The sequence below is a fragment of the Kogia breviceps genome, chromosome 4 (genome assembly GCF_026419965.1).
Source record: "Kogia breviceps isolate mKogBre1 chromosome 4, mKogBre1 haplotype 1, whole genome shotgun sequence".
Taxonomy (NCBI): domain Eukaryota; kingdom Metazoa; phylum Chordata; class Mammalia; order Artiodactyla; family Physeteridae; genus Kogia; species Kogia breviceps.
In genome coordinates this window covers 64,452,651-64,479,490 of record NC_081313.1, presented here as the reverse complement: position 1 = coordinate 64,479,490, position 26,840 = coordinate 64,452,651, and the positions used below count along the sequence as shown (strand labels likewise).

The following is a 26,840-nucleotide window of genomic DNA, read 5'->3' as shown; positions in this document are numbered from 1 at the left end:
TTATAATAATTTACATTTATACTATTTTTTAAAGAATTTTGAGCAAACTGTTAAACATTTCCTAAAACAATGTTTACACTATTAACTATTTAGTAGCATGATCTTTTCAAACAACAAAACATTTCTTCAATTTCATTATGTAGTCATTAAAGTAGAATTGGCAAAGCTATTTTTGTGATTAATTGGAATGATGTATATAAAAACATGTTAAATTTTTTATTTAGTCTATTTAAAATGATCATAAACTAATAAAATTTTCTTTTACTGGTATATTGTATCTAAGAAAATAAAAAGTACGCTATTAACTTCTTCAGTGGTGTTGACTAGTCATTTTGAATATGTAAAAGACAATTCTTTAATAAACAGCTTCGCCAGAATTTATAATTACTAATGATTAGACTATAATTTTTAAGTACTTCTGAGATGGTTTTCATGGGTCTGAACTAAATCCACAATGGCTTACTTATACTGTTTATATATTTATGGACTGGGTATTTGGAACATGGTATCAAATCACTATGCCCCCAAAATGCAAGAAAGGGTAATAATATCTAAAATTATGAAAGCAAAGTAAAATTACAAAAATCTGCAATGTTGCAAAGAATAAATATCTATGAGAGAACACATGAAACATAGAAATTACACCAGAATTGGTTCCACTGTCAGAATAGGTTGGTGGTGTTGAAGTATCCATAAACTGGAGGTCTTTATCCTTCTCATGTATAAAATGTTTAATCTGAAAAATTCAGTGTTCATTCAACACTATGCTAAGAAAAACAAGACAGCCGTAAATATAGAGACTGTTAATGAGTGACACCAAGAATAAACTATTGATTTATTGACCCTATAGAATTGGAATTTCTCACCATTCCTGAAACTCTATAAACAGGTGTGTTAACTGAGGTAACATAGTGAATGCTGTTGACCATTTTATATTCTAAAGCTTATTTTGACATTCTAAAAGCACACTGCATCTGACCATTCTACTGAAAGTCTCAAAGATATTTGTCCAATAATAGATGAATGAGTGGTTAAATAAATTATAGTATATCCAAATGGTGAAATAGTATGCAGTTATTAAAAGGTATGTAATAGGATTAAATTTATTGATATGACAGAATGTTTATGATCTATTACCAAATGTAAAAAAGGAAAAAACCTGTATGATATGTCACCTTTACCATATATCACTGTACAAACTCAGTTCCTCCACTCCACACACCCCCAACACGCACATGCATGCACACACACACCAAAAAGACTGTAAGGGACTTATCCTTTATTTCTGGGTGATAGGATTATGAGTGATTTCTTTTTTTATTTCTGTATTTTCAAAGTTTGCATAGAACAGGAATTTTATTTATGACCTGATAAAGATATTATTAGTTAATTATATATGTAAATGAAAGGACAGATATTTTATTCTTCTGGGTATTCAGTATATTAGATTATTATTCTTTGTTAATACTGAATGTATAGTTCTTACTATACACGATAAAATGAAAAACATAATGGATGTTAAGGACAGGCAAATCTTGAGAAGACTATTCTTCACTTTTCAGATAGGGAAAAATCAGCAAGCATTTGAGCAGAAAAAAAAAAACAGGTTGTTGGGACATTTACTCATATACTGAAAATAAATGTACTGTATCCCCCCCGTATAACCACGGTACCTATATTTTAAACACACTACACTTACTCTTCCTTACATGTTCTGTTTTTCAGAATAAATGCTATTTAGCATGTCCTTTCCCAGTAATTTTGTCTTTGTAAAATATTTCATATGTAGAATTTGACTTTTATTTAATGATATCAATATGAAAACATAAGAGAAGGACTTTAGCTTCATAAAGAGAATTAAGTTCTACCTTGAGTAAATAATAGGAGTCTTATAGCTCAAATCATAAAGAAGAAGACTAGTAAATGTTGTGTTAATTACACTGTTAAAGTATTTAAATTATTATTTGAAATCCAGTGAAACAATGAAAAATATCTTATTTTCTTTTGACTTTGAATTATGACCATGTCCTGGGATATATGTCTTTTCCAATTATTTTCTACCTTTTTAGGACAAAGGAAATTAACAAATTCAAAATCTCTGGCAAAGAAGAAATTCATTCTCCTTCCCAAACCAACTAAAGTTTACATAGTGAACACTGTGCTGTCTTACTCAATTTAAGTTAGCAGTATATCGGGCTTTTTGGTACAATGTTTACTTCTTTTGCCAAACTGCATCTCATTATTTTACAGCCATTTTGTCACAGATATTCCCTTTTTAGACATAAGCCAATACCAAAAAAATGCGATGCCATATATATGATTGGAAACTTCATAGGGCTGTACAAAAATCACTCTCAGAAATAGTAATTCAACAAAAATTTGTTGAGGTTTACTATGTGCGAGGCACCATTCTCCATGGGGGATACATCAGAAAACAAACTAATGAGAATCCCTCTCTCATGGAACTGGTGTTTTAAAGCAGCAGTGCCCAACAACTTTCTGGGAAGAGAGAAATGTTCCATATCTGCACTGTCATATGCAGTAGCTCTAGTACTTTGAGGACCTTTGAGCACTTGAAATGTGGCTAGTGTGACTGAGGAATCGAATTTTTAACTTTATTAATTTTAATTTAAATAAGCACACGTGGCAAAGGGCTACTATATTGGACCATGCAGTTACAGTGGTTGAGATACAGAAAAAAGAAAAATAAATAAGTAAATATATATGTCAAATGGTGAGTTGTAATTTGGAGACAAATATTTTTCCACACTGAATGTCACATTTCTGAATTTTAATATCTTTTCTACTGATATTGCCTTTTTACAGGAAAAAAAATGACAGTGGTATTGTTGGCAGGACCTCAATGTGTCAAGCATATTAGATCCAAATGCCAGCAAAGCCCAGCAATGTATGACTTTGAGCAAGTCACTTAACCTTTCTGGGACTTGCTTTTCTTACAGGTAAAATGAGAGTGGACTCCTGTATTTCTAAAATCCCTTCTAGTTCCAAAATTTCTTAATTATTTGATTCTACTTCATTTCATGTAATTGAGGGGGCCCATTAAAAAATTTTGGTAGATCAAAATTGTTAACTGAATTATATCATAAAGGCATAGATAAATTCACTATTTTTTAATCATCATTGAATGTTTAGTCTCTGTGAGTAGATTATATACATATAATGGTATTCAAGGAAATATATACCAGAATCTTAAGATCCTAGAGGGGCTCACCATTGGAATCATATGATGAATCTTCTGTAAACTAAATGATTTTTTGTGCAGCAAGAAATTCTTTCATTGAATTATTAGTTTAAAATACTTAATAACATTTTGTTTTTTCATTTATTTTAAATCCTAGGATTTAAGACATCTTTTAGAACTTTTGGAATATGTTGATCTGATTTGAAGTCCTGGCTCTACTATTTACTGATAGCATAACCATGGACAAATTAACAAACTTACTTCTGTATTAAAACTCAGTTTCTCATCATCAGAAAGGATTTATAATAACAACCTCCTGGGATTGTTGTAAGCATTGAGGGAAACAAATATAAAATGCTTAGCACAATTCCTCGCACAGATGTACTGGCTCACAAGTACATATTTTTGTTGATATTATGTTTGTTATTATTAAGCATTCTCATCATTAGTGTCAACTTCCCTGTCAGAATGAAGATCTTTTATAGAACAAAAAATGTGTGCCAAAATTTGTGACTAGTTAAACAAGTCTCAATGGAATACATTTAACATGTTGACAAATATGAGAATATATATTGACCCACAAGATGTATAAATCTGTTTATTTTTCCTGATATTAAAGGTTTAAAGAATCTAGTGATCATGCTCTTTTTTTTTTTTTTTTTTTTTTTTTTGTGGTACGCGGGCCTCTCACTGTTGTGGCCTCTCCCGTTGCGGGGCACAGGCTCCGGACGCGCAGGCTCAGCGGCCATGGCTCACAGGCCCAGCCGCTCCGCGGCATGTGGGATCTTCCCGTACCGGGGCACGAACCCGTGTCCCCTGCATCGGCAGGCGGATTCTCAACCACTGCGCCACCAGGGAAGCCCGATCATGCTCTTTTGATGCACAAAACCATCATCTGGTCATACTGGGACTGATCAAAATGTTTTAAAAGTTAGAGATTTGACTTACCAAAAGACAAACACTGGTGACTAAAGAGTTAAATTTGGGTAAAGACACTCATTTTGAAAGACAACTTGACATTGATCAAGATTTCTATAGGATTATGCTATATTTTTAAGTGATAATAGCAGAAAGACTTGTCAATTGTTCTGATGTTCCAAGATAGAGTAAAATTTTGAAGAAAATCGTTTCCAGTGATAAAACATGGTGTCACCAATGAGATTTAGAAATTCACAGAGTATAAAACTTGAATCACTTAGAGACTTTAAAAAAAAAGGAAGAACTTCGAACTCACAATTGAAGAAAATATTTAGTCATACATTTTCACTCCTCCTGCTAATTCACTTCTTTATAACTTTTGACACTGTTGACCATTTCTTTCTTCTGGAAACTCCCCCTCATGAATTCTGAAATGTTGATCCTGGTCCCCTGGCTAATTTCATACCTATGCAGTTTGTTTCCTTTCCTACCTCTTTTTGGTATTTTAAGAAAATTGTATCTTTGATTCTTTGACCTTTTTTCATCTCACTTCTTGAAATCTAGTCCATTCTTAAGACTTAATCATGGATGATTCCTAAAATTGTGCAATGAAAACTCTTTGTTTTATTCCTTAGATAAATATTTGTTACTCTGAGCCAAAAAGGCACAGATAGGTTTCACTCTCTGAACTTACAGTCTGTTAAGGATACAGAGAAGAAAACAAGCCATGACCATACATAAGTTCTATATAAGTGAGGTATAAGAATCTAGCACCAACATTCAAATTATATGGGTCCCAGAAGAAAAAAAGAAAAAGAAAGGGACTGAGAAAATATTTGAAGAGATTATAGTTGAAAACTTCCCTAATATGGGTAAGGAAACAACTAATCAAGTCCAGGAAGCACAGAGAGTCCCATACAGGATAAATTCAAGGAGAAACATACCAAGACACATATTAATCAAACTATCAAAAATTAAATACAGGGCTTCCCTGGTGGCGCAGTGGTTGAGAATCCGCCTGCCGATGCAGGGGTCACGGGTTCATGCCCTGGTCCGGGAAGATCCCACATGCCGCGGAGCAACTAAGCCCGTGAGCCATGGCCGCTGAGCCTGCGCGTCCGGTGCCTGTGCTCCACAACGGGAGAGGCCACAGCAGTGAGTGGCCCGCATACAGAAAAAAAAAAAAAAAAAAAAAAAAAAAAATTAAATACAAACAAAAAATATTAAAAGCAGCAAAGGAAAAACAACAAATAACACACAAGGGAATCCCCATAAGGTTAACAGCTGATCTTTCAGCAGAAACTCTGCAAGCCAGAAGGGAGTGGCAAGACATATTTAAAGTGATGAAGGAGAAAAACCTACAACCAAGATTACTCTACCCAGCAAGGATCTCATTCACATTTGATAGATAAATTAAAACTTTTACAGACAAGCAAAAGCTAAGAGAATACAGCACCACCAAGCCCACTTTACAACAAATGCTAAAGGAACTTCTTTAGGCAGGAAACACAAGAGAAGGAAAAGACCTACAATAACAAACCCAAAACAATTAAGAAAATGGTATTATGAACATACATATCAATAATTGCCTTAAATGTAAATGGATTAAATGCTCCAACCAAAAGACATACGCTGGTTGAATGGATACAAAAACAAGATCCGTATATATGCTGTCTACAAAGGACCCACTTCAGACGTAGGGACACATACAGACTGAAAGTGAGGGGATGGAAAAACATATTCCATGCAAATGGAAATCAAAAGAAAGCAGGAGTAGCAATTCTCATATCAGACAAAATAGACTTTAAAACAAAGACTATTACAAGAGACAAAGACGGACACTACATAATGATCAAGGGATCAATCCAAGAAGAAGATAGAACAATTGTAAATATTTATGCACCCAACAAAGGAGCACATCAATACATAAGGCAAATGCTAACAGCCATAAAAGGGGAAATCGACAGTAACACAATCATAGTACGGAACGTTAACACCCAACTTTCACCAACGGACAGATCATCCAAAATGAAAATAAATAAGGAAACACAAGCTTTAAATGATATATTAAACAAGACGGACTTAATTGATATTTATAGGACATTCCATCCAAAAACAACAGAATACACATTGTTCTCAAGTGTTCATGGAACATTCTCCAGGATAGATCATATCTTGGGTCACAAATCAAGCCTTGGTAAATTTAAGAAAATTGAAATCATACCAAGTATCTTATCCGACCACAATGCTATGAGACTAGATATCAAATCTGTAAAAAATACGAACACATGGAGACTAAACAATACACTACTTAATAACCAAGAGATAACTGAAGAAATCAAAGAAGAAATCAAAAATTACCTACAAAAAAATGACAATGAAAACACGATGACCCAAAACCTATGGGATGCAGCAAAAGCAGTTCTAAGAAGGAAGTTTATAGCAGTACAGCCCTACCTTAAGAAACAAGAAACATCTCAAATAAACAACCTAACCTTACACCTACAGCAATCAGAGAAAGAAGAACAAAAAACCCCAAAGTTAGCAGAAGGAAAGAAATCATAAAGATCAGATCAGAAATAAATGAAAAAGAAGTGAAGGAAACAATAGCAAAGATCAATAAAACTAAAAGCTGGTTCTTTGAGAAGATAAACAAAATTGATAAACCATTAGACAGACTCACCAGGAAAAAAAGGGAGAAGACTCAAATCAATAGAATTAGAAATGAAAAAGGAGAAGTAACAACTGACACTGCAGAAATACAAAGGATCATGAGAGTTTACTACAAGAAACTATATGCCAATAAAATGGACAACCTGGAAGAAATGGACAAATTCTTAGAAATGCACAACCTGCCGAGACTGAACCAGGAAGAAATAGAAAATATGAACAGACCAATCACAAGCACTGAAATTGAAACTGTGATTAAAAATCTTCCAACAAACAAAAGCCTAGGACCAGATGGCTTCACAGTTGAATTATATCAAACATTTAGAAAAGAGCTGCCACCTATCCTTCTCAAACTCTTCCAAAAGATAGCAGAGGGAGGAACACTCCCAAACTCATTCTATGAGGCCAGCATCACCCTGATACCAAAACCAGACAAAGATGTCACAAAGAAAGAAAACTACAGGCCAATTCACTAATGAACATAGATGCAAAAATCCTCAACAAAATACTGGCAAACAGAATCCAACAACACATTAAAGGGATCATACACCATGATCAAGTGGGGTTTATCCCAGTAATGCAAGGATTTTTCAATATATGCAAATCAATCAATTTGTTAAACCATATTAACAAATTGAAGGAGAAAAACCACATGAGCATCTCAATAGATGCAGAGAAAGCTTTCAACAAAATTCAACACCCATTTATGATAAAAACCCTCCACAGAGTAGGCATACAGGGAACTTTCCTCAACATAATAAAGGCCATATATGACAAACCCACAGCCAACATTGTCCTCAGTGGTGAAAAAATGAAACCATTTCCACTAAGATCAGGAACAAGACAAGGTTGCCACTCTCACCACTCTTATTCAACCTAGTTTTGGAAGTTCTAGCCACCAGCAATCAGAGAAGAAAAAGAAATAAAAGGAATCCAAATAGGAAAAGAAGAAGTAAAGCTGACACTGTTTGCAGATGACATATTATACATAGAGAAACCTAAGGATGCTACCAGAAAACTACCAGAGCAAATCAATGAATTTGGTAAAGTAGCAGGATATAAAATTAATGCACAGAAATCTCTTGCATTCCTATCCACTAATGATGAAAAATCTGAAAGTGAAATTAAGAAAACACTCACATTTACCACTGCAACAAAAAGAATAAAATATATAAGAATAAACCTACCTAAGGAGACAGAAGACCTGTATGCAGAAAATTATAAGACACTGATGAAAGAAATTAAAGATGATACAAATAAATGCAGAGATATACCATGTTCTTGGATTGGAAGAATCAACATTGTGAAAGTGTCTATACTACCCAAAGGACACTACAGATTCAATGCAATCCCTATCAAGCTACCACTGGCATTTTTCACAGAACTTGAACAAAAAATTTCACAATTTGTATGGAAACACAAAAGACCCCAAATAGCCAAAGCAATCTTGAGAATGAAAAACGGAGCTAGAAGAATCAGGCTCCCTGACTTCAGACTCTACTACAAAGCTACAGTAATCAAGACAGTATGGTACTGGCACAAAAACAGAAATATAGATCAATGGAACAGGACAGAAAGCCCAGAGATAAACCAATGCATGTATGGTCACCTTATCTTTGATAAAGGAGGCAAGAATATAAAGTGGAAAAAAGACAGCCTCTTCAATAAGTGATCCTAGGGAAACTGGAAAGCTACATGTAAAAGTTTGAAATTAGAACACTCTCTAACACCATACACAAAATAAACTCAAAATGGATTAAAGACCTAAATGTAAGGCCAGACACTATAAAACTCATAGAGGAAAACATAGGCAGAACCCTCTATGATATAAATCACAGCAAGATCCTTTTCAACCCACCTTCTAGGGAAATGGAAATAAAAACAAAAAAAAGGGCTTCCCTGGTGGTGCAGTGGTTGAGAGTCCGCCTGCTGATGCAGGGGACACGGGTTCGTGCCCTGGTCTGGGAAGATCCCACATGCGGTGGAGCGGCTAGGTCAGTGAGCCATGGCCACTGAGCCTGCACATCCGGAGCCTGTGCCCCGCAACGGGAGAGGCCACAACAGTGAGAGGCCCGCGTACCACAAAAAAAATAAATAATAATAAATAAATAAATAAATAAATGTGACCTAATGAAACTTCAAAGCTTTTGCACAGCAAAGGAAACCATAAAGAAGACAAAAAGACAACCCTCAGAATGGGAGAAAATATTTGCAAATGAAGCAACTGACAAAAGATTAATCTGCAAAATTTACAAGCAGTTCATGCAGCTCAATATCAAAAAGACAAACAACCCAATCCAAAAATGGGCAGACGCCCTAAATAGACATTTTTCCAAAGAAGATATACAGATTGCCAACAAACACATGAAAGAATGCTCAACATCATTAATCATTAGAGAAATGCAAATCAAAACTGCAATGAGATGTCATCTCACACTGGTCAGAATGGCCATCATCAAAAAATCTAGAAAGAATAAATGCTGGAGAGGGTGTGGAGAAAGGGAACCCTCTTGCACTGTTGGTGGGAATGTAAATTGATACAGCCACTATGGAGAACAGTATGGAGGTTCCTTAAAAAACTAAAAAATAGAACTACCATAGGATCCAGCAATCCCACTACTGGGCATATACCCTGAGAAAACCATAATTCAAAGAGTCATGTACCAAAATGTTCATTGCAGCTCTATTTAAAATAGCCAGGACATGGAAGCAACCTAAGTGTCCATCAGCAGATGAACCGATAAAGAAGATGTGGCACATATATACAATGGAATATTACTCAGCCATGAAAAGAAATGAAATTGAGTTATTTGTAGTGAGGTAGATAGACCTAGATTCTGTCATACAGAGTGAAGTAAGTCAGAAAGCAAAAAACAAATACCATATGCTAACACATATATATGGAATCTAAAAAAAAAATGGTCATGAAGAACCTAGGGGCAAGATGGGAATAAAGACACAGACGTACTAGAGAATGGAACTGAGGATATGGGGAGGGGGAAGGTTAAGCTGGGACAAAGTGAGAGAGTGGCATGGACATATATACACTACCAAACGTAAAACAGATAGCTAGTGGGAAGCAGCTGCATAGCACAGGGAGATCAGCTCGGTGCTTTGTGACCACCTAGACGGGTGGGGTAGGGAGGGTGGGAGGGAGAGGGACGTAAGAGGGACGACATATGGGGACATATGTATATGTATATAACTGATTCACTTTGTTATAAAGTAGAAAGTAACACACCATTGTAAAGCAATTATACTCTAATAAAGATGATTTAAAAAAAGAATCTATAAATGCACATAAGAAGCCCTTACCTCCCCTGCATGCCAGGATATTCAGGGAAGCAGGGAGGAGTCATACAGTAGTGCCACCTAATGGTATTAAAGATAACTAAAGATAAATATAATTTCATTAAAAATAATGATAGCCAGGTTTCTCAGTGTTGGAGAAAATACAAACATAAGAAGGAAGAAGACTGAAAATAATCCTGAGGTTTTGGATTGGAATTGGATGTGTTCGATTGGTGTTAGAGAGTATGAATTTATGGTATGTGTATGTACCATACACACTCACACAGATAGATATAAAATTAGTCATAAATTTATGTATGTACATATATATATGTGTGCACATATACACATAGATTTTCAAGTGTAGCATTTACTGAGAGAGCCAAAAGGCAATGTACTCAACTAAGAAGGAGCACTTTGAGAACCCAGATCTTGGTGCCTAAATGCTGTCCTCCACTAGAAGGAATCAGGACCCTTTGGAGAAAGGTCTGATTCCAGAGCTAGGCCAGGAAAAGTATGAAACGAACCTGGAACATCTCATGCCAGTAAGGAAATGCTCAAAATGTGATGGAAATGTTTCAAAAGGACAATAGAGCCAGCTTGAAGAGCCTCCCACTGGCCAGATCTTGCATAATTTAAATATTAAAATGAATGATGACATTAAACAGATTATAACCCTTTGATTAGAATAGGAATCCGTAAGTGTCAATATATCAATTGTTCCTTACAATGGAATGCCAACTAATAAGCATAGAAAGAATGATACACATGCAGTGTTTCCATCTGGCAACTGTTATAGTGCTTAGGAGTTGTCAGTGGATGCTAAGGCTGATAAAGGATTGATGAGCAATGGGATATTGACAGTCTTGGAATAGCTCTAATATTGAATGTAACCAATTACATAGGGGAAAAATAATGATCTAGTGTTGTAGGACCTGGCAGACACTAACAGAATGAGATGATAAGGTTAACATCAACAGTAGTGGGATGAGTCAACATCATGTACCCTCTGATGTGATACATTGAGAAGAGTATAGCATCAGTTCTGCAGTATTCCTAAGAAAATAAGACCTGAGTCTGGGTCATGAAGAGACATCAGAGGATCATCCTGTAGAATTTAAGACTCATTCTCCAAAACTGTTCAGGCTATGATAGAGAAAGACTAAGGAAAGACTTGGAAGAGCATGAAGAGACATGACAACTCAGTGCAACATGTGTTCCATGAGATCCTGATCCCAGAAAGTAAAAAAAAACACTGTTGAGACAGGTGGCAAAATTTAAATGACGTCTGTGTGTTTTGGATGGTAGTGTTGTATCAGTGGATTTCCTGACTTGAAAAGCTGTGTTGTGGTTATGTAGGAGAATATCCTTGCTTAGGGAACTAAACTCTGGAACGTATAAGTGAAGAGGCATAATGTCTGCAATTTGCTCTCGAAGTGGCAGATATGGTGAAATGTTAACTGTTGGGCCGTCAGTGTCAGGGTATATGGGAATCCTTTGTACTGTCTGTGGAATTTTTCTGTAAGTTTGAAATTTTAAAATATTTATATTTTAAAACATATAGGAGAATTTATGCCAAACTGGGATTATATGGAAGAATTTTGTTAGGAAATGATCCCTAAACCTAGATCTAAAATATGTCAGAATAAGCACTTAAGGGTCTGTGACCTCCTAGAGAGGCAAGAAAGTTTAGTTTTAGTTTGTGTTTAGTTTTGTTTTATTTTGCTTATTTTAATGGTTGACATTTAGATATTGTTAAGTGAGTACATGAATTGAAAAAACTGAAAGGAGTTTGGTATAACTGGAAGTTGGAATGTCAGCTTGGCAGTAGCAAGAAATTAGGCTGGAAAGGTAAGCAGGAAATAGGTCATTTAGTAGGAGATCAATAAATTGACATTGAGTGTGCTTGTAAACAAAAAAATAAAGGATTACAAAAATGGCTTGAAAAATGGCAGCTCTCTACTGCATCCCAATGATAACAATTAACGAAACAGTTCTGGTCTGGATAAATAAATAATTTAATATCAAATCCTTTGAAATATTTCAAATTTTAAACTAATGAAATAAGATATTCCTACTTTTAAGTTAAATTAGTGAAACTTTATAGAAATTCTTGCCAGTTGTTAGGATTATGTGTATATATGTATACATACATGCTTCACAGTATCAGTATGTTTAAATCATTTATAGCTTGGTCCAGCTTTAAGTGCTTCTCAGATGACTATTAGAAACTTACAATTCAGTATGTATCCAGTATTGCACTCCTGCATAAAATAAACCCCATCTGTTAATCGGCACCTTTTTCAGTTCTAGTTCTCTTTTTCCATTCAGCCAAATTGTTTGAACTTAATTGGAGTATTATTTTTCTAAATAGTTTCTTAGGGAAAATATGACTACCCAAAACAATATTCATTGGCCCCCTGGCATTTTAGTTCTGCTCCTATTATAATCCCCAATGAGTAAAATAATCTATAGAAATAGCTTACATTTAAGAATCAAAACTAATTTACCCTTAGTAAATTAATTTCGGAGAAAGGTATTATATATACTTCTCAGGAAGAAATAGGACAATTTTTGCCTAGATTTTGTTTCCAACAATACCAATTTTCTTTGCCTGAAAACTGGGCAAAGTAGGATCATTTTAAAACTAAGAAATTATACTGGGTGTACAGACTTATAAAATTCATAAATGAGTATGAAACATAAGAAATCTTGTGTGGACACTGGTGGCAGAGGTACTAGGTACTCATTGACATGAACTGTCCTGGAGGCTGCCATTTTGATGCCAAAACAAGGCCCCACCCAACAGCCTGAAGGCTCCAGAGCTGGGACACCTCATGCCAAACAACCAACAGGGCAGGAACACAGCCCCACCCATCAGCACACAGACTGCCTAAAGTCATCCTGAGCCAACAGCCACCTCTAAATACACCCCTTGACATGACCCTGCCCACCAGAAGGACAAGACCCAGCTGCACCCACCAGTGGGCAGGTAACAGTCTCTCCTACCGGGAAGCCTGCACAAGCCTCTTAGACCAGCCTCTTCCACCAGGGGGCAGACACCAGAGGGAAGAGGAACTATAATCCTGCAGCTTGTGGAATTGCAAACACAGAAAGTTAGACAAAATGAGATGGCAGAGGAATATGTCCCTGATGAAGGAACAAGATAAAACTACAGAACAACTAAGTGGAGTGGATATAGGAAATCTACCCCGAAATGAATTCAGAGTAATGATGGTAAAGATGATCCAAAATCTCAGAAAAAGAATGGAAGCACAGATCAAGAAGATACCTGAAATGTTAACAAAGAGCTAGAAAATATAAAGAACAAACAGAGATGAACAATACAATAAGTGAAATGAAAAATACACTAGAAGGAATTAATAGCAGAATGAGGCAGAGGAACATATTAGTGAGCTGGAAGACAGAATGGTGGAAATCACTGCTACAGAACAGAATAAAGAAAAAAGAATGAAAAGAAATGAAGATGGGGGGCTTCCCTGGTGGCATAGTGGTTGAGAATCCACCTGCCAATGCAGGGGACACGGGTTCGTGCCCCGGTCCGGGAAGATCCCACATGCCGCGGAACGGCTGGGCCCGTGAGCCACGGCCACTGAGCCTGCGTGTCTGGAGCCTGTGCTCCACAACAGGAGAGGCCACAACAGTGAGAGGCCCGTGTACAGCAAAAAAAAAAAAAAAAAAAAGAAAGAAAAGAAATGAAGATGCGGAGGGACAGATTGGGAGTTTGGGATTGACACACTGCTATATTTAAAATAAAATGCCTTGCCATAAAAAAAAAAAGAAGACAGTCTAAGAGACAGCTAGGATAACATTGAACACACCAACATTCACATTATAGGAGTCCCAGAAGGAGAAGAGAGAGAGAAAGGGCCAGAGGAGATATTTGAGGAGATAATAGCTGAAAACTTCCCTAACATGGGAAAGGAAGTAGTCACCCAACTCCAGGAAGCACAGAGTCCCATAGAGGATAAACCCAAGGAGGAACATGCTGAGACACATATTAATCAAATTGACAAAAATTAAAGACAGAGAAAATATTAAAAGCAACAAGGGAAAAGCAACAAATAACATACAAGGAATCCCCCCTACGGTTATCAGCTGATTTTTCAGCAGAAACGCTGCAGGCCAGAAGGGAATAGCACAATATATTTAAAGTGATGAAATGGAAAAACCTACAACCAAGAATACTCTACCCAGCAAGGCTCTCCTTCACATTTGACAGAGAACTCAAAAGCTTTACAGACAAGCAAAAGGTAAGAGAATTCAGCTCCACCAAACCAGCTGTACAAATACTAAAGGAAATTCTCTAGGCAAAAAAGAAAAGCCCACAACTAGAAACAAGAAAATTATGAATGGGAAAGCTTACCAGTAAAGGCAAACATACAGTAAAGATAGGAAATCATCCACACACAAATATGATATCAAAACCAGCAATCACGAGAAGAGTACAAATGCAGGAAACTGGAAATGCATTTGAAATTAAGAGATCGTGAACTTAAAACAATCTTGTATATGTATAGACTGCTACATCAAAACCTCATGGTAACCTCAAACCAAAAATCTACAACAGATATACACACAAAAAAGAAAAAGGAATCCAAACACAACATTAAAGATAGTCATCAGATCACAAGAGAAGAGAGCAAAAGTTAAAGGGAATAAAAAGACCTACAAAAATAAATCCAAAACAATTAACAAAATGGCAATAAGAATATACATATCAGTAATTACCTTAAATATAAATGGATTAACGCTCCAACCAAAACACACTGACTAGCTGAATGGATACAGAAACAAGACCTGTATATATGCTGTCTACAGGACACCCACTTCAGATCTAGCGACACATACAGAATGAAAGTGAGGGGATGGAAAAAGGTATTCCATGCAAATGGAAATCAAAAGAAAGCTGGAGTAGCAATATTAATATCAGACAAAACAGACTTTAAAATAAAGACTATTGCAAGAGACAAAGAAGGACACTACATAATGATCAAGGGAAAATCCAAGAAGAAGATAGAACAATTGTAAATATACATACACCCAAAATAGGAGCACTTCAATATATAAGGCAAACACTAACAGCCGTAAAAGGAGAAATTGACAGTAACACAATAATAGTGGGGGACTTTAACACCCCACTTTCATCACTGGACAGATCATCCAGACAGAAAATCAGTAAGGAAATCCAGACTTTAAATGACACATTAGACCAGATGGACTTAATTGATATTTATGCATTCCATCTGAAAGCAGCAGAATATACATTCTTCTCAAGTGCATGTGGAATATTCTCGAGGATAGATCACATGCTGGTCCATAAAGCAAGCCTTGGTAAATTTAAGAAAACTGAACTCATATCAAGTATCTTTTCCAACCACAACGCTATGAGATTAGGAGTCAGCAGCAAGAAAAAAACTGTAAAAAACAAAACACGTGGAGGCTAAACAATGTGCTATCAAACAACCAATGGATCACAGAAGAAATCAAAGAGGAAATTTTAAAGTTCCAAGAGACAAATGAAAACAATACAACAATCCAAAACCTATGTGACACACAGCAAAAGCAATTCTAAGAGAGAAGTTTCTAGCAATACAGTCTTAACCTCAGGAAACAAGAAAAACCTCAAATAAACAACCTAAACTTACAAACAAAATCCAAAGTTCCTAGAAGGAAAGAAATATAAAAATCAGATCAGAGGGACTTCCCTGGTGATGCAGTGGTTAGGAATCTGCCTGCCAATGCAGGGGACACAGGTTTGATCCCTGGCCCAGGAAGATCCCACATGCCACAGAGCAACTAAGACTGTGTGCCACAACTACTGAGCCTGTGCTCTAGAGCCCGTAAGCCATAACTACTGAGGCTGCATGCCACAACTACTGAAGCCCACGCACCTAGAGCCCATGTTCTGCAACAAGAGAAGCCACCACAATGAGAAGCCCATGCACTGCAACAAACAGTAGCCACCGCTCACCACAACTAGAGAAAGCCCACGCACAGCAACAAAGACCCAGCACAGCCAAAAATAAATAAAATTAAATGAAAAAAAAGATCAGAACAGAAATAAATAGAGACAAAGAAAACAATAGAAAGGATCAATGAAACTACAAGCTGGTTCTTTGAAAAGATAAACAAAATTGATACACCTTTAGCCAGACTCATCAAGAAAAAGGGAGAGGGCTCAAATCAATAAAATAAATGAAAAAGGAGAAGTTACCACAGACACCACAGAAATACAAAGGATCATAAGAGACTACTGCAAGCAACTATATGCCACTAAAATGCCTAGAAGATTTGGATGAATTCTTAGAAAGGTACAATCTCCCAAAACTGAACCAGGAAGAAACAGAAAATATGAACAGACCAATCACAAGCACTGAAATTGAAACTGTGATTTTAAAATTCCCAACAAACAAAAGTCCAGGACCAGAAGGCTTCACAGGCAAATCCTATCAAACATTTAGAGAATAGTTAACACATATCCTTCTGAAACTATTGCAAAAAATTGCAGAGGAAGGAACACTTCCAAACGCATTCAGTGAGGTCACCATCACCCTGATACTAAAACCAGACTAAGATACCACAAACAAAGAAAATGACAGGCCAATATCACAGATGACCATAGGTGCAAAAAATCCTCAGCAGAATACTAGCAAACTGAATCCAACAATACATGAAAAAGATCGTACACCATGATCAAATGGGATTTATCCCAGGGATGCAAGGATTTTTCAATATCTGCAAATCAATCAGTGTGATAACCACATCAAAAAATTGAGGAATAAAAACCATATGATCGGACTTCCCTGGTGGCGCAGTGGTTAAGAATCCACCTGCCAATGCAAGAGACACAGGTTCAAGCCGTGGTCCAGGAAGATCCCACATGCCATGGAGCAACTAAGCCCATACACCACAACTACTGAGCCTGCGCTCTAGAGCCCACAAGCCACAACTACTGAGCCCATGTGCCACAACTACTGACGCCCACGCGCCTAGAGCCCGTGCTCTGCAACAAGAGAAGCCACCGCAACAAGAAGCCTGTGCACCACAACGAAGAGTAGCCACCACTCGCCACAACTAGAGAAAAACCCATGTGCAGCAGTGAAGACCCAATGCAGCCAAAAATAATTAATTAATTAATTTTAAAAAGAAACACATGATCATCTCAATTGATGCAGAAAAAGCTTTTGACAAAATTCAACACCCGTTTATGATAAAAAAAACTCTCCAGAAAGTGGACACAGAGAAAATATACCACAACATAGTAAAGGCCATATATGGCAAACCCACAGCTAAAATCATACTCAATAGTGAAAAGCTGAAAGTATTTCCTCTAAGATCAGGAGAAAGACAAGGATATCCACTCTAGACACTTTTATTCAACATAGTTTTGGAAGTCCTAGCCACTGTAATCAGAGAAGAAGAATAAACAAAAGGAATCCAAGTTGGAAAAGAAGTAAAACTCACTGTTTGCAGATTACATTATACTATACATAGAAAATCCTGAAGATGCTACCAGCAAACTACTAGAGCTCATCAATGAATTCACTAAAGTTGCAGGATATAAAATTAATACACAGAAATCTGTTGCATTTCTATACACTAAAAACAAAAGATCATAAAGAGAAATTAAGGAAATGATCCCATTTACCATCAAATCAAAAAGAATAAAATACCTAGGAATAAACCTACCTAAGGAGGCAAAACACCTGTACTGTGAAAACTATAAGATGAAACAAACAGATGGAAAGGTATATATGCCATGTTCTTGGATTGGAAGAATCAATGTTGTCAAAATGACTGCACTACCCAAGGCAACCTACTGATTTGGTGAAATTCCTATCAAATTACCAATGTCATTTTTGCAGATTTAGAACAAAAAAATCTTAAAATTTGTACAGAAACCCAAAAGACCCTGAATAGCCAAAGCAACCTTGAGAAAGAAAAGTAGAGCTGGAGGAATCAGGTTCCCTGACTTCAGACTATACTACAAAGCTACAGTAATCAAGACAGTATGGTACTGACACAAAGACAGAAAAATAGATCAATGGAACAGGACAGAAAACACAGTCTCTTCAATAAGAGGTGCTGGGAAAACTGGGCAGCTACATGTAAAAGAATGAAATTAGAACATTATCTAACACCATGCACGGAAATAAACTCAAAATGGATTACAGACCTAGAGGTAAGATGGGATACTATAAAACTCTTAAAGGAAAACATAAGCAGAACACTCTTTGACATAAATTGCAGCAAAATCTTTTTGCATCCACCTCCTAGAGTAATGAAAATAAAAACAAAAAGAAACAAATGGGACCTAGTTAAACTTAAAAGTTTTTGCATAGCAAAGGAAACCATGAACAAAACGAAAAGACAACCCACAGAAAGGGAGAAAATATTTGCAAATGATGTGACCAGCAAGGGATTAATCTCCAAAATATAGAAACAGCTCTTGCAGCTCAATATCAAAACAAACAAACAACCAATCAAAAAATGGACAGATCGAAATAGACATTTCTCCAAAGAAGATATACAGATGGCCAAGAGGCACATGAAAAGATGCTAAACATTGCTAATTATTAGAGAAATGCAAATCAAAACTACAATGAGGGGCTTCCCTGGTGGCGCAGTGGTTGAGAGTCCGCCTGCCGATGCAGGGGACACGGCTTCATGCCCCGGTCTGGGAAGATCCCACATACCGCGGAGTGGCTGTGCCCGTGAGCCATGGCCGCTGAGCCTGCGCGTCTGGAGCCTGTGCTACGCAACGGGAGAAGCCACAACAGTGAAAGGCCCACATACCGCAAAAAAAAAAAAAAAAAAAAAAAAAAAAAACTACAATGAGGTATCACCTCACATCAGTCATAATGGCCATCATCAAAAAGTCTAAAACAATAAATGCTGGAGAGGGTGTGGAGAAAAGGGAACCCTCCTACACTATTGGTGGGAATGTAAATTGATACAGCCACTATGGAGAACACTATGGAGGTTTCTCAAAAAACTAAAAATAGAGCTACCATATGATCCTGCAATCCCACTCCTGAGCATATATCCGGAGAAAACCATACTTAGAAAAAATACATGCACCCCAGTGTTCATTGCAGCACTATTTACAGTAGCCAAGACATGGAAGCAACCTAAACACCCATCAACAGATGAATGGATAAAGAAAATGTGGTACATATATACAGTGGACTCTCACTCAGCCATAAAAAAAGAATGAAATAATGCCATTTGCAACAACATGGATAGACCTAGAGATTCTCATTCTAAGTGAAGTAAGTCAGAGAAAGACAAATATCATATGATATCACTTATATGTGGTATCTTAAAAAATGATACAATTAACTTATTTACAAACAGGAACAGACTCACGGACTTAGAAAACAAACTTATGGTTATCAAAGGGGAAAGCTGTGGGGGAGGGATAAATTAGTAGGTTGGGGTTAACGTATACACACCACTATATATAAAATTATAATCAGCAAGGACCTACTGTATAGCACAGGGAACTCTACTCAATATTCTGTAACCACCTATATGGGAAAAGAATTTGAAAAAGAATAGATACATGTATACTTATAACTAAATCACTTTGCTGCACACCTGAAACTAACACAACATTGTAAAGCAAATATATTCCAATAGAAAAAAAATACATCTTGAAAAAAAAATCTTGTGAAATACTCAGATGTACTCTGTAATTGTTACAGCACTTATTTTACAAATAGTTATAATATTGCTTTTTATTTTGTTTTACTAAATATGCTAGGCTCTTGGAGGTGTCCCAGGAAGTCAGCCATTACTTCCCAGTGGAATGGACCCAACTCGACAACAAGGTGACTACTTTAAAGTAAAAGTGAAATTGATGTGCAAAATCTCAAAGGAAATCCTGTATTTTTTAAGGAAGGTTTTATTTGTACAGATATTCCATAATTATATCAGTTGCATTTTTACAGGTAACATGGCCAAGTAATTATCTTTTTAGCTAACTCTTTATTATGTGTGATAGTGAGGGCAGTGATAACATAATGAACAGAATAATTAAATATCCAGAATCTGTATTTTAACTAGTAACTTCTAAAACCTCTTGTATAACTTCAAACAAGTGAGATTCAAAGTGATTATATCACTTGTGATTTTCTCTGCCTTTTTCAGATAGAGAGGTTAGTCCACCAGAAAGATAAGCAGGAGGAAAGAGGATGCTGTGCAATAAGTAACTTACTTGGTAGTTTAACAAATCCAATAATCAGAGCTGTTTAGGTACCACAAGTATGTATGGCTCTATTATACTATTCCAAGAGAAAAAAAAAAGGAGCAAATGGTGTGAGAGATGTAATTCAACACAGAATAGGAAGAACATTTCAATTTCAAGACATTAATGGAGAGCGTAGGTAGGTAGTGATAAGAGGTAGAAAACTGGCCATGGAAGCCAAGATGAGGTGATGTCAATAACTCAGTCCTTAGTAAATAAGACGTGACACCAGTCAGAGAGGAGGCTATAGCCTCCGGTTTAGCACTCATGCTCATTACATTGCTAATATCGTCATACTTTTTTTCTTTTTAGGACATCCAAATATGGGTGGGCCAATGCAGAGAATGACGCCTCCAAGAGGAATGGTGCCCTTAGGACCACAGGTAAGTAAATAATCAGTGCAGGAAGCTAGAGGCTGAGTTTTTTGCCTTCATCTTATACAAACAAACTATATTATTTGCTGGCTTCTAGTGTATACATTAAAGGCTTAATAATATGGTTGTTAGGCTCTTGAGGACATATCTAGGACATGTCCAAATTGATGTAACAACAAACCATATTTTAACAGGTGCTACACATATGCCTTTGGTACATTGGAGAAAACACATTGTGTAGAAATACATTATAGTAATTATTACTAAAAATGATAACTATTACCCTTTTGTTAGTTATATTGAGGAAATATGAAAAATTATAGTAATTATTATAAAAGATAACTAAGATAAGTTAAATAAAACCTAGTTGACTGAATTAAATAGAATAAGCAGCATAAAATATATTTCTAAATCTTTTAAAGAATGCCATTGACTATTATATACTACCATATTTCTTTACAGAATATGAAAGCAATAGAGAACCATTTAGAAATAAACATTAAAATAGGTCTTAGTGAACACACATAATACTATCAGTATACATTAGATGTTAGCCTACTTCTGTATCAAAATTTCCCAGAGGTATACACCAAGATTGAACTTATTCAGCCATTGATGACATTTTTAAGTATGCGGCTCCAGGATATCACTTATTTTAGCTAAAACATCCTCTGTTTCTCTTGGGAAAACTGCATGGGGTAGAAACTAATTTTGTAATGTTATATTTCAAAGAAACTAATCCAGAATTCAGAATTTTAAATTTCTTCCTCAAAAGTCAGAGGTTAGTGTATCATAACATTGGTTAAAAGAATGAATTGATTTACTTCTTTATTCTTTCCAAGAACAGACTTTATAAGTGACAGTTTTAGAAGCTTGTTTCATGTATCTGCTTTAAAAATGTTAAGTATTTTGTTGTGTACCCAAAGGAGTCAGAGAATAAGAATCTAACACCCATTGGTCTTAAGCTTTTTTCAGCTTAAGACCAATGTAGTGAAGAGGGATAGTAGTTATCTATTGGAATAACTGAATTCCTAGAAGAAATATATATAATTTGATTCTCAGGTAAATGTGACTTAGACGAAGGAGTTTCTGCCAACATGTAATAATATACAGTTGACCCTTGAATAACATGGGAGTTAGGGGCACCAAACCACTGCACAGTCGAAAATCCGTGTATAACTTTTGACTCCCTAAAACTTAACTAATAGCCTACTGTTAACTGGAAGCCTTACCAATGACATATGTAGTCAGTTAACACATGTTTTATATATTGTATGTATTATATACTGTATTCTTACAATAAGGTAAGCTAGAGAAAAGAAAATGTTATTACAGAAATCATTAAAAAATACATTTACAGTACTGCACTATACTTTCCAATACCATAAGTTTATATCATCTGTTTATAAGATGAATCATCTGTCAGTATCTTCATCAAATGTATTAAATGATACAAAACACTGTAGATATTACATATATTTCTAACACGGGACATCAAAAATAAAAAGATCATGTGAAAAAAATTCCTATTTATTTACAGGTATAACAATTCATGCATTGATAACAAAGAAGCAGCAATATGATAGCATTATGGTAAACTAGCATAATAATCAATGATTGCTTCATCGTGGCCTATCCTATACACTAATGAATGAATCATCATAACATTTTTATGGCATACAGTATTACAGTCATATTCACAATACAGTATTTTAAACATTGCTACATTTTTTTTAAACCACTTACATGTGATAATAGGCTGATACATAGTTTCTCCAGTTGGGGTTGGGGGAGGTGGGGAGAGAGAGAGAGAGAGAAAGAGGGAGAGAGACAGAGAGGCACATACTGTATAGTAATGTAGTTCTTTGAAAGCAAAATTATAAAACAGTAAGAAAACACATTAATTTTATATTACATACCACTCCCCTTATGCTTATATAAGGATAGACTTATGTCTACATGTATTTTATGCGTTCATGACATACCTTTTTCTTAATTTTTTAGGTATTTCTAGGCTATGCGGTTCGTCTGCAAGTTTTTTTCGAATTGTCACAAATCTACAAAAAATTTTCCAATAGTATATTTATTGAAAAAAATCCACGTATAAGTGGACTGGAACAATTCAAACCCATGTTGTTCAAGGGTCAACTGTATATATAAACTGTACTGGGACATGAAGTCCAAAGTTTTCAGAGATACCATATTACATGATAAGAAAAAGTGTTATGTAAATATTTGTGGGATCCTCAAAGTCAGAAAAAAACCATTTCTTTTATTTAGGCTCAGTTATTTTCTATGTATTTTCTTAAGATCTTATAAAATCCTAATTTAGATATTTAAATTATTTTTTCCTATTTCTACTCATGTTAGGGATGATGATTTTTATGACCAACCATCATTAATCTATTAATGGCAGTTAGAATTTATAAGATCTGTAGGGTATTTCACTGACTGAATATACTTTTAGTCTTTAATGAACTAAGCCAACCAGTTTAGCTATATGCAACTTGAAGGATTTTTTTTCTCAAAAGATTTTCATAACAGATGCATTTTAAATATACATCAAAAGTTGATGCCTGGTGCTTCCCTGGTGGCACAGTGGTTGGGAGTCCGCCTGCCGATGCAGGGGACACGGGTTCGTGCCCCGGTCCAGGAAGATCCCACATGCCGCGAAGCGGCTGGGCCCGTGAGCCATGGCTGCTGAGCCTGCGCGTCCGGAGCCTGTGCTCCACAACGGGAGAGGCCACAACAGTGAGAGGCCCACGTACAGCAAAAAAAAAAAAAAAAAAAAAAAAAAAAAAAGTTGATGCCTGTAATTTATTCTTCATTCAGTTTTCTTACTTTTCAGCTAGCTGCTCTTTGAGTTTTTGTCATTCCAGACCAGTATTTTCAATACTTTTAAAAATTAGAGTCTGATTTGAGTCAGTTTTGCAGTGTTTGAAAGATGAACCAATGCTCACCTAAGCTGTATGAATACTTAGATCTCATTTGAAAATGCAGAAGTAAAAAGCATATTGGTCTTTATATTTTATAAATATCTAGCCAAATATGTATGTGTTTTGTGTTATAAGTAAATTATGACAGAAAGAAAACATTTCTGGGGAGTAATCGCTTATTGAAGAGTTTAACTAAGTTTATCATATAAGTATGAATTCTTTTCATTTTCAAACCCAAAGAGAGTAGTTTATTTCTTCCATTTGGATTAATATCATTGCTATCTATTTCTTTATAATTTGGAGGAAGTAAAGTGTTTTGGTATGAATTTACCTCAGAAACCAGAAATACCTACAACAACTTTTAAAATCACAGTATATAAGTATAAAAGGGTAAAGGAAATTATTTATAAATATCTTGTACTTAAATGAAAATAGGAATCATATTTGTGTGAGTGGTACAATAGGTAAAAAGTGAAGTAAAATTATTTGAATTAAGGGATTCTTATAAGGTATTTACTCGTAACACCTGGTATATGTTAACATATGGATTATAAACTGTGAGCTTTATAATAAAAGTTAGCTGTGTTTCTTAAAAGATAATAGAAAAACAACTCTCATGACAGATATTTAATCCTATGGATGCTACTCAAGAACAGAATGTGTCTGCTTTTTTTGTATCCGAATTATAGAAACAGTCTCTGGAATATTGTTTCTAGCTTTATGCAAAACAAAATACATACCTCCTTTGTATCATAGATATTATTTCCACAACTTTTTCAGCTTAAGACCAATGTGGTGAAGAGGGACAATAGTTATCTATTGGAATAATTGAATTCCTAGAAGAAATATATATAATTTGCTTCTCAGACAATGCTGATGTAGGCAAAGTGCACACCTAGAATATAGTAAATATGTGATTAAAACCTACTGCATGGATGAAGAAATAAAACTTTGCTCCAAATCCTGGCATATTTTTCCACCCCTTAATCTATTTTAAATCTACATTCAATAGTAATACATGATTTTTAGATTGGTATCAGTATCCTTTCAATAGAAAAGCAGAATTATCTGCTTAATCAAGAAAAATGTCTTCCCTAATGCCATATTTGAAGTAATTTTTCTACTTGGCTTTTATAATAAGATATACTTAGCTTGTCTGTGTTCTTAGGCTCAGCAGGTACCATATGAGTAACAGAAAAATTCAACAAGACTGTCCAACTAGTTCTAATTCCTCTAGAAATCTGAAGGATAAATGAGTTATGTACAAGTAGGAACATATCATGATTTCCAAATCAAATACTTGGGGTGGAGAAATAGTGAGATGGAAATATATGATAGGCTCTCATGTAAAGAGAGAGTAAACTAATTCTGTATTTTCAAATCTAAGATGGGAAGTGGAATTTAGCTCAGTATGGGGAAGAACTTTCTAGAAATTAAACTGCCCAATCATGGAAAAACTCTATAAACTTTCCAAGCAGAGTCTGAACAGCCCTTTTGTCAGGAGTGTTGCATTGGGAGAGAGATTAAACCAGATGGAATTGTATAGTTGCCATCAGCTTTAAAATTCAGTGATTCGAAATTAGCTCTTCACATTCTGCCTTTGTTACCAGTTAGAAAACTAGTTGTTATTCTTTCTTATCTTCCTGTTCTCTATATGCTTCAGATTCTTCACAAAATGAAAATATTTTGTAAGTCTATCAAAATATGTGTTGGATAATTTCTTACTCATTTCCTGTGACACTTGTGCACTGTCATACTTGAGCACTGGATGCACAAAGATGAGTAAAACAGACTCTACCTTCAGGTACTTATTCTTTAGCAGGAGATGCAGATACATAAAGAAAAACTATTAGGCAGTAGGAAAAAAGTCAAGAAAAGAAATACGTGTACTCTGTTAGGGAGTCACTATGTCACAAGCATGTTAAGGCTGAGGGCTCAAGGGAAAATGAGAAGACTCATTTAAGTCAGTCCCTTATTAAGAGTTAGCAGCTACAGTTTTTGAGCACCAGGTATCATGCCTTTAATGCACCAAGCACTTTAATATGCATTTTGTATGACTTCATTTTTCCTCCAACAAGCTTATAGGAGAGATGATATTTTCACTTTACAGATAAGGAAATTAAGGTTGAGCAGATCATTGGGAGAATCATTGGCCCACAATCACACATATAGAAAGAGGAGCAGAGGAAATAGGGCAGGGGCAAGAGAGATTCAAACCTGTATCTTTCCATGTCCAGAGCTAGAAGGAAAAATAACGTTTTCCTTGATATAACACAGACCACCTAAGATCAAAAATGAGGAGCAACCTTTTGTGTGAAGAATTTCTATTATACTCTACCATTCAGATTTTGTTCCCAGTGACTAACTTTCTTCTCAGAGACTCCTTGGTAATACTGCTGCCGCCACTGCCAAGCTTGTTCCAGAGGTTAAGAGAAATAGCTATCTCTTTAACCAATGACTCAAGTGTGGATAGACACCATTCTCTTATCCCATAGCATACACAATTGAGATGTTTAAATAAGATTTCTTGAAAGTAAAAGTAAATAAACAATGAGAAGAGCATGTAATTAGGTAATTTATTTACAAACATGGCTTACTCTCTGGAGTTAACAGACCTTCTCTCATTGAATATTTCCTTGTCATCTTAGCACCTACTACACAGAAGGCCATAGCAGATGAGTTATCATGAGTGTAAAAGCGTACAACATGATTCTGAACCACAAGAAATTCAGCAGTCTGGAGGGTATAGTTGGGAGTAGGGGAAGAAGTAAATATTATAGGAAATGGGGGCAGGAAATACAGGCTAGAGATTATCTGTGAATAACACCATAGACCCATGCTGAAGTACAGACTTTATTTGATAGGCAGTGTGGGGCATCATGGCTTTTAAGTGACATAAATAGGACTGAGTTTATGAAGCACAGTTCTGGAGGCAGTATGGAGAACAGATGGGGAGGGGGCGAGGCTAAGTCAGAGAGACCAACTAAGACAGTACAGTAGTCTCAGTAAATGACAGAGATGAGTGATACGAAGGAGAGCAGTATTTCAAGAGCTATTTCACAGGTAGAATCAATAGACTTTGGTAACTGACTGGATATGGAAATTGAAATAAAAGGAAGAAACATCAAGGAGCTCTCAGTCTTAGCCTGGACTGCTGCATAGAAGGTGACACCACA

At 35.8% G+C, this 26,840-nt stretch overlaps 1 protein-coding gene across 10 annotated transcripts in view; it reads left to right on the top strand.

The window, feature by feature from the left end:
• Positions 1 to 26,840, top strand: part of SSBP2 (single stranded DNA binding protein 2) — a 309,851-nt gene that overhangs the window by 237,097 nt on the left and 45,914 nt on the right. For all 10 annotated transcript variants that reach the window (XM_059063307.2, XM_067031245.1, XM_067031247.1 and 7 more), the window contains 2 exons: positions 19,872 to 19,938; positions 20,667 to 20,737. In XM_059063307.2, the coding sequence (XP_058919290.1) occupies positions 19,872 to 19,938; positions 20,667 to 20,737 (138 nt within the window). The remainder of the gene's footprint in view (positions 1 to 19,871; positions 19,939 to 20,666; positions 20,738 to 26,840) is intronic.